This window comes from Phaethon aethereus (genome assembly GCF_964289735.1).
Source record: "Phaethon aethereus genome assembly, chromosome: 16".
Lineage (NCBI taxonomy): Eukaryota > Metazoa > Chordata > Aves > Phaethontiformes > Phaethontidae > Phaethon > Phaethon aethereus.
In genome coordinates, this window is record NC_138592.1 from 10,734,436 (window position 1) to 10,749,965 (window position 15,530).

The window sequence follows — 15,530 nt, forward strand, 5'->3', positions numbered from 1 at the left end:
CCTCCTTTTCGTTGTAACTCGCACCATTTTCATAGAAAAAAGGGGTAAAGGGACAAATTCAGCACACCTATTTCCTTTCCCGTTACAGTGGGAATTCTCCCACTGCAAGACGCTTCTATGCAGAGCATTGCTCGTGGCAGGAGAGCGCTTGGATGGCACCTGGTCCCAAAACAGGCACCATTTCCACCCGCAGCACCCCCGCACGCACAAACAGCCTTGGATCAGCCAGCCCCTCACACCCCACCCCGCGGCCCCCGTCTGTGGCGTGTCGGCAGGCATGGGCAGGACTCTGGTTACACTTCAACAAGCCCAATTTCAACTTGCTCCCCCTCTCAGTCCTTCATACATAGAAAAGGACTCCAGGCAATGGGGACAGGAAAGACTTTTTGTTCGTCCCTTTGGATGATTTCCAAGCATGGAGGGCGGTGCTGTCCACCCCTAACCGTGGCGTGACTCTCATGAGTCATTTTGGTTGCTGTGTATTACTTCATCTCCACACTGTGGATGATATTCTTTGGGAAATCTCTGACACTGAGTCAACCAAGGGAGTTACAAAACACATCAGTGCGCACACATGAGACCTTCTCACTCGTTTTCCTACAGCTACAGATAAATCCCCCATCCCTGGCATGACAGGACAGTTGATGACTTTGGTGAGAACAATTTAAGGCAACTGCTATTTTATACAAAGAAGAGAAGGAGACTGAATTGCAGAAACCCTGGCTTTTCCTTGGTAGATTGCAGAGGCCAGCCACAGCCTGGGTGCAGGGACTGAACTGATCTTCAGGCACTTTCGTTTAAGGTTGATGTTTGCAGTGCAACCTTGGGATCTCAAGTCCTCCTCTTAGGTGTTTCCAGGTGGCTGAGATTTGATCCCTGCCAAGGTCTGTGGTCTCCATCAGCAGCAATGCCTGTCCCAGACACAGATGAACGGGAGAGTCAAGGGGGAGCAAAACACACGACTGACGTGTAATTGCGGCTGTCTGCAAGACTTTCACCTGTGCAGGCTGAGTGGGGGCTCATAACACCACAGAAAGCAGTGCCCATCAGAGCAGTTCTGTTCCCTAGGAGGCCCTAGGAAGGCAGCCCGATACCCTCATGGGCCTTGGGAGATGCCTCTCATGTTATGTTCAAGTGAGGCCCAAAGCTCAGGTTCAGCCTTGATGGTTAGTGGTTTTTTGCAATATTTGAGCTCAAGGCAACAGAAATCTTGTGCAAACCCATGATGCGCTCCTGTGTGCAGGAACCCCGCAGCACAAGTTACCTCACAAGATTTTATTGCCACCAAATTCAAATGCAAATCCTCATCCCAATTCAAGTGGAAGACCTGATCGAGCTCCAGGTCAGCCTTAGTCAGATACACGTCTCAGGCCATATTTACCTTTGGTAACACAACAACATAACAACAGTGGCAGAACTAGCACTGGTGCAATTAGAGCTGCAAATTTCAGAGTTTCACATTTTCTTTGTGTTCCTGCCCCTTGCTGGGCTGAGTGCCAAGAAATATTGCAATGCACGAGGTACCTGGCAGCAGCAGCCATGGAAGAGAAAATTGTAAGTGTTTCTTGCAGCTTATTTGTAGAAAACAAATCTCAAATTTAACATCATACATTTTTGTACATTCACTCTCCCTGAATCATGTCCATCCAACTGGGAAGGCAAAACTATACTGTGGGATTGCATTCAAGCAACACAGTTCAATTTTTTAACTTTGAAGAAATGGTTTTATGAATAGACTAGAGAACTATTCACTGAAATTACTCCACAAATCACTCTTTGAACAGACAATGGGTTACTGAGGATCTCAACGCTCAATGCAAGGCAACTGCATCTATTGAATAAATGCCCATGCATTTTCATCACCAGGGCATCCATTACTGAATGATTTGTGTTGGCAGTAAAGCCAGTCAACCCTAAAATGTCCACAGTGAAGTCTACAAAATGAGGATAAAATCTCATTCCTCGTCTTACCTTGTCCGAGGGGCACATCATGTCAAAAAATGTACAAATAGGATGGCCAGACCAATGTTCAGTAAGATGACCATGCAGATCACGATTGTGTTAGGTCCCTGAAGGAAAAATCCAAGACAGAGCATTAAACACTGCAGTTCCAGGTGAGGAGACAGCTTAATTCTGCTATTCAAAACCACCAGAATCATCTCCTCCCAAAGAACATAAATCTGCACTTAACAACCAGCCTAGTTGAATATCTATAAATGCCTATCCCTATTTCTCCCCCGCAAACTCCTTTTAAGGAGGCTAAATCGGGCTTCTTCTGAGGCTAAAGCAGATTAAAGGAGACCCTGACCACAGGCACATAAACTGCCAAGCCCATGTCAAGCTGCTCCTCCCAACTCCTTTCTCCACCCACATCATCCACATTTGTAAAGTTGCCATTTTTAAGATGAACAAATGCATCCATATGAGATGATTGCTCTAGTTTCAGACCAAAATATTTCCAAGCTGTGCTTTTGCAAAGTCACGTTGGAACTGTTCACGTCCAAAGGGCTGCAAGATGAGAAGCAGAGGACTAATAAAACATCTGGTTTTACAGCTGTATTTGCTAACAGCAAAACTGAATTTCAGTGACTGTATTTTAAACCAGGGAAATCAGCTGGTGATTTGATACCACCGTTCAGCTCAGGAGGTGCCCCTACTGCAAAAGAGTAAAAGTAATAGGTAAAAAAGACATGTCACACAGCTTTTTCTTCCCTGTCCTACATTTCCCCCCAGCTTTCCAGATCCATGTTGACTGGTGAAGGGGTGGGAAAAGAAGGGGGGAAAAGTGTAAAAAATTAATCAGAAAATTGCTGTTTTCCTCAAATTTTGAAACAAGGACATGTCTGAGATCATATCTACCCTGGAGCAGAGAGGAAGATAAAATAACAGGGTTATGAACTCCAGCCCCAGCAGCCATGGCAGGGTGGGCTGGGAAGGCAGCAGGAGAGGGGAAACCAAGACTCTCCGTCCCTGCCTTTGGGATCCCGAAAAGAGCCTCTGAGAACTGCTCGGGGCCTGCTGTACCCCTCTGGGCCCTTTCAGACCTCCTGGGGAAAGATAAACAAAAAGAAAAGGCAAAGATGGCTCCCAGGGGTGCTTTCCGGGCTGTCCCCACGTCACCTCTTCGCACTCCTCCGCCTCCTGCGCTGCCACTACTGCTGTTGCCGGGGCCGTGCCTCTCTTGGCCCCCGCCTTGGGCTCCGTCCGCCCCGGCACCCTGGCCTCAGTCTTCCTGTCGGCAGCGGGCTCGGCCCGGCCCGCAGCCCTGCGCTCGGGGCTAGGGCGCTGCTTTGGCTCCTTGGGCCGGGGTGGCTCCGGCTTGGCCTCTGCCCTGGCTGCCGGCTTCTCCTCCTGCTCCTGCTCCTGCGGCGGGGCAGGGGTGCCTGCCCGGTGCTGGGGGTCCCCCCGGGGCTCCGGGGAGGGTGGCTCGGGCTCGGGGAGCGGCTCCTCCTCATAGTCCGCAGCAGGGGAGACCGAGGAGGTCCGGACGGCATAGCTATGGTAGCCCTTGAAGAGCTCGACGTCGGGTTCGCGCGCCATCCTCTGCAGCGGCCCGATCTCCATCTGCTCGGCGGGACGCCCTCGGCCACGCGAGGCTGGCCGGACCTCGCCCTCGGGGGGCGCGGGGCTCCCACCGCCCACCCGGCCGCCCGCCTCGGCCCAGTTGCCTGGGTGGAGGCCGCCGTCCTGGCGGGGGGCCGCCTTGGCCCGCTTGGCCTCAGGAGGGGTGGCGGCGGGGCTGGGGGCCGGGCTGGCGCGGTGGCCGGCCTCGTCCTGCTCGTGGAGCTGGGGGCTCTCGGGGGGCGTGGGGGGCGGCGGGGCGCCCTCGGGCCGTGGCGCCTCCTCCTCCATGTTGACGGTGTGCTCTGCGTTCTCCATGATCTCCTGCAGCAGCTTCCGCTTCTGGTACTCGGGGCCTGCGGAGAGAGGGGTTGGTGTGAGGAGCTGTCCCGGGGGCCGGAGGGACGGCAGGCCACTCCAGCTCCATGCCACCATCATGCCTTAGAGAGCTGTGCCCCCAGCCCCGGCGGGTTTAGGGACGACGGTGAGAGGGTCCGGGCTGGAGGCTGGGAGAGGAGGCGCTCCCAAACCAGAGCCTGCTTCCAGGAGGAACTTCCCTCAGGAGCAGCGGCGGCTCTGAGCTCTGCCACGTGCTGTCCGGCTGGGAAGAGCCAAAGGAGCAGGAGGGGAGCTCCAGGTGGGGGTAGAGACAGTAAAAATCTGCAGCCCAGCTTTTTGCAGTCACACCGATGGGCTATCCTGGGGCTAAAGAGGATCCAGCTCCCATCCAAGTTTTTGTGGATTTAACGGCTGGGAAACTCTTCCATGTGGCTTCTTTGGTGTCTAATAGCGTGGCAACTTCACAAGTGATACAGTGCTCATGCACGGAGCAGGGCTGGCCCTCCTCTCTGCACCGAGCCCCGCAACAGCAGCACAATCACCTGGCACCACCACACAAGGTGACTCAGGGCTTCAGTTTTCGTTCTGACCTCATCTCCCACGCTGGCTTGTCAGCACTTAGCAACGTTGCCTTTGCTTCAATTGTTCACCTATCATTAAATCTTTACTTCTTCTTAACCCTAGGCCGTGTCTGCAAAGCAAATTGCAACCCGGCTATGGTCTGGGGAAGCCAGCCAGAGCCTGACACCAAAGATATCCATTGTGCTGGGCAGCTGGCTGAGCAAAATCCAGCACTGAACAACTGGGAATATCTTTTGGAATAATGACCCTGCACAGCGCTCTGCACGCTGGGACCTGTGCTGGGACAGGAGTCCCCGCACATCACCACGATGCTCACAGCAAGTGAGAACAAGAAGAGCATGCTCCTTATGCGCAGCGCAAGGTCGCAAAGCAGCTTGTTTGAAAGCAAAGCACCTGCTTTTTAAAGTGGCTTTGGCCTCATTCTGCTGAATCCAAGCGATGCTGAGGGCTGCAGACATACAGGGCTTGCTCTGCGCTCCAGAATGGCACAGACCCTGGAGCCATGCTGCCCTCAGCTGCCTCATGTTCCTCCCCTCATCTTCTCCACCCCAAGGACTGATGCAGACTTGAGACTGATCAGGAAGTTGGGATTGGTGCTCCTTTCCCTCTAATACATCAGCAGCGTGATCTGCGCGCTGCTACGTCCTGCCCACGCAGGCAATGCCTCCGCTCGGAGGGGGCAGTGGGGAGAAAGAGGGCACTGATTTTAGCTGCTCTGGCCTGCCTGCACGCTCCTGTCAATCAGCAGGTGACCCATTCAGGGCCATTTATTTCTGGCTGCAAGTAGATTATTTGGAAGCCATTTCAACAGTTGTTCAGACTCCCCAAAATAGGCTGCCTGCAGCTCCAGGCTCCTTGCTCTCTCCTGCTGCTTCCTTCTCCTCCTGAATAATTCACACCAAAAAAACCCCAACTGTCTTGAGGGCACCGCACGGCTCCGATCCTCCTCACTTCCCCACCTTCACCTCCCAGCACGACATTTCAGCAAGGCCTTCGGCTTATGTGCCTCTCCTCTAAGCTAGTAGGGTCGATGCCCTAAATGAAACCCAGGGCTCAATACTTATTAGAGAGATGAGGCTTGCTGAGCGGGGTTGCCCTGTGCCAGACATAGCAGGGCCTATCTGCCAGGACAGCGGGGGAAACGCGGCTGCTGAACACTGCCAGGCTCTCCTGGCTCTGTGACCAGCAGGTCCGAGTCCTTACAAAATCCAAGGGTGGACTTTTGTCTGTTCCTGGACAGTGCAGCCATGCAAAAGACATTTCCCCTTGTTGTGCACTTAGAGGATCTGGCCATTTAAAAGAATCATAGAAGAAAAGCATGCATCAGCAGCTTACAAGGCCAATGAGAGAGGCCAGGACCCAAGTGAAGCCCCACATAAAAGTGGTGAGAGGATTAGGTACCCGAACAGAGGCCAGGCTGCTTCAGGCATTTTGCAGAGACTGTTTCAATTGTCTCATTCAATTGCCATGGGTGGAAAAAATAATCTAGCTAGATGTCAAAAACCTCCCATCAGGAATTCCAGTTTCCTTTGCCTCTGTGCTATAAATACCCCCATGTGCAAAGGGTGAATGTGGAGCTGTGAGTGGCAGCTGGGGGGCTTATGGCAGGATCAAGCGACGTTTAGCTATTGTTAAATGAAGTGCCACATGCTGGCTCATGCCCATGCCCAAGCGCTGTGGTGTTTCTCCCCTCAAAGCCAGCTCCAGCAGGCCTCGCTGGGTGGTGGGGAGGAACGGGCAGCCCTCCAGCACAGCATCTCCCCAGCTAGTAGGTACAGGACAAGGTGGGAGTATGGGGAATTTAAGCAAATCTCTCAGCATGACTCTGCCCAGCCAAGCACCAGGTGTGAGCTGTTCCCCTTTCCCACTGTGTGCCGTGTGCTGGGGTGTAGTACCGAAGACCCAGAGACATGAAAATCAGAGCAGGAGCAGGTAGCAGGTTTTGCTGAGTAGGAGTCAACCTTCGGCTTCTATCCCCAGTTTTGCTGCTGTGATGGTCCCTTGTGATCCTGCCCAAGCACCCACGGGACGCTTGTTCCAGGTAACAAAGCCAGATAATAAGAAAGACAGGATAAAAATGTAGGCACTTGGATTCTTGTTTTCTGCTCTGTTACTACCTTCCCTCTCTGGAAAGGAAAGCTTTCCAGGAAGAACATATCTCTAGCTAACTTGCTCCAGGGAAAGGTAATGGCATTCACAATGCTGCTTCTAATATTACACTTCCCATCTACTAATCCTTAGTGCTTGGTCTCACAGAAGGAACCTCCCAAATATTTTCCCAACCAAATAATCAGCAGTGTTGCTAGCTAATAAATAGGGAACCAGGGAAGCAGTATTTTGCATTAGCAACTTTCTTATAGGATATTACAGCCCTTAGTTAGCTGAGTCTGATCATACCCTGGTGCAGAGTGGGGCCCCACAGGATATGGGCTTGTGAGTCAATGTGCAAAGCTGTTCCAAGAAAAAGCCATGAGGGATATATCTACAGGAGCACTGCAAACAGACCCGAGCTTGCTGCCTGTCCTACCTGGCACTTGGGAGGGCTTCAGCGTGTAGAGAAACATGAGGGGAAGTTGAGGGACTGTGGGTTTTGCTTCCAGGCTATGGTAACTTATTCCAGCAGGTAAAACAGTGGTGTAAGAAGGACAGCAAATCATCCAGGGCAAGGGGCTGGTTTGCCCAAAAGCCCCTTGGAGGGCTTTGGGCTGCACAAAAGAGGATTTAGGATAGACAGGAGGGCAACTTGTGGAGTTGAAGGCAGGTGAAGCATTTGAATATATTCCCCAAGGAAATTGCAAAATCCCTCTTAGAAGATGCCTGTGGTCCTACCTGGCTGGTAGAAGTCTGGGGAGAGCTCCCTGGCCATCATTCTGGCTATGCCTGATTCGTTGTTAGCTGCCTGAGCTGCCTGCTCAGACCCTTCGGCCTTGGCTTTGGCATGAGCCGTCCTGCGGAGAGAAGAGAGGACAACAGTGAGCACTGTATGAGCCAAGGTTGTCCCAGCTTCAGCAGCAAACTCTGTCCAGCAACAAAATCCAATCATCCCATCTGGCATAATAGCATTCAGCGCTTGCCCACTTCACCCAAAAACCCCACACTTGAGGAGACAGACCAGATTTTCAACAAGTAAGGAAGGGGCACAGACGCTTAAGGCTAAGGTGTGGAGGTTGCACGTAGCCACGCAAGGGAACAGGGCAGGTGTATTTGCAAACGCAAGCATTCATGTGTTGCAGTGAGGCAGCAGATGCTGCAGAACAGGCTCGCTGTCATGCTGCAAAGCACTGAAAACTTAGCTCAGAGGAATGACTAAAGCGTCACCGCAGGCATCTTTGGAGCATAAGGGGACAATAACGTGATGGCTGAACACAGCCCTGAGCTGCTGCACCTCGCCAGAGGCAACATGCCCCTGCCCGGCACACCGGACATGTTCTACCCCAAATTTCTCTCCTGTAGCTCTCCAGCAAACAACACACATCCAAGGGGCTCCTTTACTTGCCGCAACCCTGGCAGGCTGCTCTCACCACTGCTAGGAAAGGCAGAGCTATTGCCTCCCTCTCAGCTTGGTTCCCCGAGTCCTCTCCACTCCTTCCCAGCACATCTCCTCCTTGCTCCACAGGGCTATAGGGCTATCAGAGTTATTTTGCTGGCCGGCTGTCATATTCCTCGCATGCCTCACACTTGGGGCCCTTGTGATCTTTACGCTAAAAGCAGGGTTGGCTTTACAGCCCAGCTGCTCGCGGTCTGGGAAGGAGCTGACTTACTTCAAACAGCAAAATCGCACCTTAAAAATAAGGGAGCGTGAAGCACCATATATTCAGCTGCTTTGTTCCACCCGAGGCTTACAGATTGCTGCTTTCCCCATGCTCTCACAACCATGTTTTCCGAGGCTCCCCATATCTCCCTTGCTGCATATAATGGAGCATACACTGGCTGCACATGCAAAACCACCTACTTCTGTGCGGACAGTTAGATAAGCAGTTAGCAGCCCTCAAACACCAATTCACTACAAATTACAACCTTTAATTGTAACCTGATGACACCTTTTCAGACTCAGATTGGCATCTGGTCATGTTTTAGGACAAAAAATGAGGAAAGATGCAGTTCTCATCCCTGCAGTGAAAATGCTCCAGAGGAATTTTTGGACTGTTGGTCATGAAATCAGGATTAATTCTTTCCCATTAAACTGAGATGCAGTATGCAGACAAGACTAGCTTTAGTCTGAATACTCAACAGGTGCAATGAAAACGTGATAGAAATGCTGTTCTGAGACCTTTAGAGGGCAGAAGATATATATACATGCATACATACATACACACCCCCCTCCCATTTTGAGTAACTGTGGGGAAAGAACTAAATGCAGGGCATTAATCCCAACTGATACAGGCAACAGTGTGACTTGACGGGGAGCCGAAAACGCTGTTCAGGGCCCTGCGATAGAGAAGAGGGTGCGGAGCTGCTGTGGCTCAGCCTGTCTCTCCCTGGGATGACATCCCGCTCCGCTGGAGCCATGATTCACCTCCCTGCCCACACTCACACGTTATCTCCCCACTTCCTCTGCCGGCTGAGCTGCCTGGGATTGCTGTCATTCTTGGTCTTTTTATCCCAAATTATTATAGCTCCTGAAAAACCTAGAGACAAGACATGGTGAAGCAGAAAACAGCAATTTTAAGCTGCTGCTCACAAGCAAGAGGTCTGAGGCAGCTCTGAACAGAGAAAGCACCTCCTTTTTTGGTAGCATATAATCAGCGTGATTAATTCCATTATAATCTGGCAGGGGCCAAGGGGAATGTTTCTGTGCTCTCCATGCCTGGGGGATCAAGCTGGGCGCGCTGCGCGTGGGGCACACAGCCTGCCCGGTGCCTGATCTGGGACGAAGCTTGCAAAGTTAGGATCCAGCTTTTCACCCCAGCAGGACATGCTCCGACCCCTGGCTTTGTCCTGCTGCTCTTGAGGGACAGGATTCACCATACAGAGATAAAATCCTCCCTTTCAGCTGTTTGCTGAGCCAGGCAGAGGCTATCCCGGCTACTTCCCAGCCAGATAATCAGCCAGCTGGCCCCAGCTGGCAGAGCAGCAGGCAGCTCCTGGCAAGTGGGTGGATGCTTTCCTAAAGGTGACTTCCAAAAAAGTAATCTGGAAGTAGACTGGATACAGGGTCTGGTCTCTCTGCTACTAAGGACAGAGCCGGACTCATGCTGATGTGTTACAAAATGGGTGCAGATGGCTCCTGCATGCTCGGCTCTCCCGCAGCATCTGGGGCCAATTCAGGGGAATGGCCTGGGGGTGTTGGAGGTGACAAGACAGCTCCCAATTATGCTATTCTGCTGCTGGAGGTTTCCTTTCCTCCAGAGGAGTTGCTGGATGCTATCCAGCTGCTGCATGGGGCTTGGGTACTGCAGTTCCTTCAGGTGAAGAGATGGCGAGGCCAGGAACACCCCAACTTGAGTTGCAGAGGCTGTGGTGAGGATGCTGTGGGTGGTGGGGAGCTGAGCCGGCTGGGCTGAGCCATCGCTGCGAACCACTGCGGCCCCAAGGCTAGCAGGGCTCTTCAAGAGCCCTCCTGGGCACAGAGGGGCGTGAGGCCAGGGAAGCTGTGCAGGCGCCAGCGGGGATGCTGATGTCCTGCGCTGGGTCCCTCCGTCGCTGAGATCATTTATTACAGCAGCAGCAGGCACGTGATGAACATCTGGCTTATGGACACAAGGCATGGTGTTTTAAGTACATCTCCCCTGGCTGTGCCACGTATCCCTGGGGCACGAAGGGAAGGCACTGCTGCTTGCAGCCCTCCAAAAAGCCACGCTGAGGGTTTAGTAACACCGCGACAAAGCACAGCCTGGAGGAAAGGGACCCGCCATAATAATAACAGCTAACTTGCCTAGAGTATTTCTGAATTTATTATTTATCTGCATGGCTGGCAGTGCCTGGGAGCTGAACACAGAGAAAAACTTGGCCCTGGCTGCAAAGCAAGAGACAAATACCAGGTGCCCTGGGAGAGCCCAGCGCATGCAACCCGCAGCACAAAAGCCTCTCCCAGCCCACGACCCGGGGTCTGCCGGGTAGTAGTTAGAAAAAAAAGCTCAGTCAGGTTTGAGGGAGAAAGGAAGGTGATCTTTGAACCTTAGACATGAAACATTTAAGAGGAAAAATTTCTTCCGAGACTCATATCTGCTAAAAAACAAAATCAGCTTTTGCAAAAAGGAAAATACTGGCGTTTTATTATATGCGTATAAATTTGATACTTTTCAGGTGGCACTTGAATCAGGGCCACACTTTTTTATTTACTACTGGTTGTGCTGTCAGCTCCCCGCGTCCTCCCCTGTTTTTGCAGCCTGTGCAAAAAACAGCAAAGGAGAAGGTCTGGAGATGGAAGAGGTCAAGGGTGAAATGGAAACAGAGGCCCACAGATTTTATAGCACCCAGCAGCAGAATCCAAAAGCCTCTTTTCAAGGCAGTGCTGGAAAATGAGCCACTAACATTAAACAGAGCCAACTGGGGGCAATAAACACAAAGAGGGGCCTTTACAAACCAACACTGGTGCTCCCCGTCCCAAGTGAAGCAGTACCGCCCGGGAGGAGCGCTTCCCAGTTTCACCCTGAGCCCTCTCCCCAGGCAGCGCCATTAAAAATAGCTCCGGTGAATTCTTTGCAAGGAGGAGCAGCAGCCAAGGGGAGGTATGTGGGCAATGCCTGCAGCCTCTGTCCCAGCCCGCCTGCCCCGAGACACAGTGGCTGCTCTGGGGCTGCCCCGGGCAGCGAGACTTCACACCCTGGCTGGATGGGTGGGAAAGGGAGGGTTAAATGCATCTGCTGTTTTATTTGCTCCTCTGGCACTGCTCTAATGCTCTAATTGTTTTTGTACTAGTGCAGGACAGAGAACCACTCCTGTCCTTCCTGGCCATCTCCCAGAAACACTCCCCGAATCATTCCTCCGACAGCTACTAAAATCCCCTGTGGATACACGAGCTGCAGCTGAGCACCATGCTAACAGGTGAGACCCAAAGCCAAGCCAGCATGCCTGTCTCTTTGGACAGTTTATGTGGTTTTGCACATCCACATTGGATTAGACTGTAAATGAGATTGGAATTAGCAGAGAATACTGCAAATACCAGATGGGGCTGGGGCGCCTGCAGGTACAGCAATGACCTTGTGGCTAGAAATAGGGGAAGAGCTCAGCTCTCTGCCCAAGCTATTGCACATTTGCTTGTTAAGGGAAAGACAGACCTGTCCAGCACCATCCTTCCTTCTCCGGGGTCTCCCTCCTCCCATTCATTCAGCAAACCCTGAGCAAGGACCAACTGAACACCTTTTTCTTGCCACGAGCTGCCAAAAAGGCCATTCATCAGTTAGCTCTAGGAAGGGAGACTTCGGCCAAACTCCTCTCTCCTGGCAACTGGCTTTTCCACCCCCAGCCAAATCCCTGCTCCAGCATCCAGCAGTATCATTTTGTCCTTCTGAAGAAACTTAAGATAACGGTTTGTCTTGGCAGGAATGTTTGCAGCACTCAGGAGGGATAGAGGGAAAGCTGCAGAAGTGCTTTTGCTGATGGCAACATGGTCCCTTCTGCGTTCACATCGCAAAGGCAAGGACACACAGACCTGACCAGCACAGCCCTGTGTTGGGGGTTGGACTAGATGACCTTTAAAGGCCCCTTCCAACCCAAACCCTTTGATGATTCTATGACCTGACCAGGACAGACACTTTCTGGCTTCTCGGTTTTCCACACCATCTTTGGACTTGTGTCACCTCTGTAGATGGAGCATCCCTTTCTTCCTGCTGAGGCCAAATCAATCTCCTTTGTGCCTCTCCCTCTGCCTCCATCTGTATGCAGATACCAGCAAAGCTCTGCTACCCTCATTTGCCTGTAAGCAGGGAACAGCCCTTTTCAGTCTCCCCTGCCACTTTCCCTGCCCCACAGTCAAACCCATCTGTGCATCCCACCCCACAGGCATCCTGCCCCGAGAGCCAGCTGTACCTTTCACCCTCCTTTTGCTCAACTCACTCAATTTAGACTGACATCCCTGAGGTGCTCAAGTCTTTGCTGGTTTGTATTATGCACTCTGCACCTGCAAGGTGTGATCTACATTGTGAATTAAGCATAAATGATCACAAACGGCCACCTAAAGGAAACACCTCCATACCACTGTAAAAGAAATCCAAAAAGAGAAGCCATCCTGACCTTGCAGAGCAACTCTGCCCTCCAGCCTCCCTTCGCTTGCAGCCAGCTCACGAGATGCTCCAGGCTTTTCACTCATGGTACCAGCACTTACACTTACCAGTACTTACACACTTACACCAGAATTGGTGACACTCTGTACGTGCCCAGGCTACTTAGCTGGATAAATCAGACCTTTTCTCCTTCCTTCCACAAGGAAGGGCACGATCAGGCCATTCAGTCAGCAGAAAAGCATCCTCTTCTGTGCAGTGCTTCAGGAGCACAGGCCTGGCAGAGCTCCCTGCCACCTAACAAGCTCAGCAAGCATTAGCCTTTATGATTACTTGGTGAATTTTTAAAATACCGAAATGTTATCCTCAGCTCTAAATAGCTCAGAGCCACTTGCATCTTTCACCAAGGGATACTTCCCCTTGGAACAGTTAAAGTGATATTAATCTTACAGCAGACAGATCTGCAGCTGTCTTCAGTAAGACGACAACCTACGCACCTCAGCCCTGTGCACGGGAGATTTGCTCAATTAATCTCCACCACCCTGACTGCCCCGCAAGCCGAGCAGGACAGGGTGGGCAGCTAGCCGTCAGGGCTCGGCCGTGCCAGTCTGCACGGGAGCCCACGGGCTGCGACGAGCCAGCGGGACTGGCATAGACCGCAGTTGCTCCTGTTTCCCTCACAGCCCTGGGATGCCAGCCGGAGGCTGCCCAGAGCTGGCTCTAAATTGTAGCCGTGCAAGCCAGAGCCTGCCGGCTCAAAGGGCTGCCGGCCACCGGTACGGCAGCCTGGCCTCGGGGCCACTGCACTGGTCCCAGAAGGGCAGGACAGGCAGCTCCTCGCCCTGCCAGAGCCCGTCCTGCCAGCACAGGCTGGGAGCAGCCCACGAGAACATCCACAGAGATATCTTTGGGGGGAAAAAAGGGGATTTGCAGCTGCCAGCTGGACTCTCTCCTCCTTCCCCTGGTTTTCAGGTCCGCTCTCCTCCGCGCTGCCCTGGGTGCAGATCAAGTGGAGCCCGAAGGAGCAAGTGTCCCAGAGCAGCACAGCCCTGGGACTATGCACAAATGCCACAGATTTATTCCGGCTTCCACCACACCATTACCCAAGGGGCTTATCTAATGCTCTGGGGACCCTTATTTAATTAGCTACCACTGCAAGATCAAAGCATCCAGGTTATGCCACTGATAAATGCATCAAAACATCTTTACAGCACATGTGCAATCGGGGTCTTCCAGCCTTTCGTCCCCTGTGTGCTCCTGCCTCCCTGCCTGTACCTGCCCTGAGTGGGCAGGGGCTGCTCCCTGCCCAGTGGAATGAACTCCCACTTCCAAGAAAACACCAGGGCTGCAGCAGTCATTTGTTTTGGGGGAGCCCAGCCTGACCCAGGAGCTCCTGCCCAGCCCCAAGCTCTGCCAAACAGACAGCATCCACAAGCCAAGTGTGTTTTACCCGACTGCCAGCTCCACCAGCACTAAAATGGGTCAGAATGTGTTTTCTCTCTAAGACTGTTTTTTTCAACGGAAAGTTTTAGCAACTTCTAACTCACATGTTTTTCAGAATTCAGCAATCCAAACCAAGAGACTGAGGAACTGCAGTATCTGTTTTGTGATATTTTTTTCCCAGACAAAAAAGAACAGCAGGAAATTTTTTTTTTGAGGAAATGAAAACAGGCAGATGTCTTAAAATATTGCATCTGGTCAGAAGCCAAATTATTCATTAAAATTTAAGGCAGAAACCTTTTTCTCCCAGCCCTCTAGGTCTCTCGAGCTGACATTCACAGATCGGAGGTCCAGCAGAGACAAGAGGGGGAGCAGGGAGCTGCGAGGGCTGCCAGCCCACTGCCCAGGCTGCAGCACCATGTCCCCTCCGTGCTTGCACCCAAGGCTGCTGGGACACCAGCTCCCTCCTGGCGCTCGCTGAAGGCTTAGCAGGCCTCGCAGGAGCAAAATGACAAAAACTTGGACTCAGAAAGCCAAAGGGCTCTGGCCCAGCACCAGAATAAGCTGAAAAAAATGTACCTCCTCCAGGAGGAGGGAGGGTTTCTGTATCTCGGGCTTTATGTTTAAATTGGACATTTTGCTTAATTTTTTTTTTTTTTTCAAGGTAAGCCTATTTCACATTCCACTGGAATGACGATAACCTCTGAGCAAAGCCTGACTGAATCAGATGATTTTAAAGCCTGGCTCCCTGCCTGCTGATTTCAAGCATTTGGATGGGAGTTAAAGCCTTCCTGCTCCACACGGCAGCAGATCGATTGAACGAGAAGCTACCATTTTCCACAGTCGTTTTTGCAGATTAAAGTCACACTTCATTTTTCCATTTCTGTGTTTGTAAGCTGTTGAGAATAGGATTTCCCACAAGGTCAGAATGAACAGCCCATTAATTCCACTTTCCCTGCCTGGCTGGCTATCTGAGTCGTACCCATCCCTGGGGCTGACGTCCTGCCATCCTGACTCTGCTCCTCTTGAGGGGATCCCTGCAAGCCACAGCCCTGCTTGCTTGAACCCCAAAGACCTGGGAAGCCCTGGAGAAAGCAGTTTATTGCCCAAGAGATGCTTTCTCCTTGGAGCTACTGAAAGTGCATGCTCCCTCTTACCCTAATAGGGCATGAAAGTGCCTAAGGAAATTCATGTGAGGCGGGTGAAAAACAGATAAAGCTGCGCGCACCCTCCTCTGGAGTCAGGACGCATCTCGGCGCAACAAGCACAGCTGGCCAAAAATGTGTCAGTGCTGGAGCCGCAGCCAGCCTGGGCTGGGGATGAGGCTGTTCCGGGAAAGGGCTGAAGGAAAGGGGTGAAGGCATCACACCATCACTCGTTCCGTGGCACCGAACCCCTCCAGCCTGCAGAGCCCCAATCATGGGGGGACACACATCGTGGGGGTCC

At 52.2% G+C, this 15,530-nt stretch overlaps 1 protein-coding gene across 1 annotated transcript in view; it reads right to left on the bottom strand.

Annotated features, from left to right (window-relative positions):
* Nucleotides 1-1,988: 1,988 nt before the first annotated feature.
* JPH2 (junctophilin 2) overlaps nucleotides 1,989-15,530 on the bottom strand; it is a gene marked incomplete at its 3' end in the record, with an annotated part of 29,690 nt that continues 16,148 nt past the window's right edge. Inside the window, exons 3-5 of the mRNA XM_082007338.1 lie at nucleotides 7,312-7,430; nucleotides 3,121-3,917; nucleotides 1,989-2,069 (exon numbers count right to left, since the gene is read on the bottom strand). Of these exons, the coding sequence (XP_081863464.1) occupies nucleotides 1,989-2,069; nucleotides 3,121-3,917; nucleotides 7,312-7,430 (997 nt within the window). The remainder of the gene's footprint in view (nucleotides 2,070-3,120; nucleotides 3,918-7,311; nucleotides 7,431-15,530) is intronic.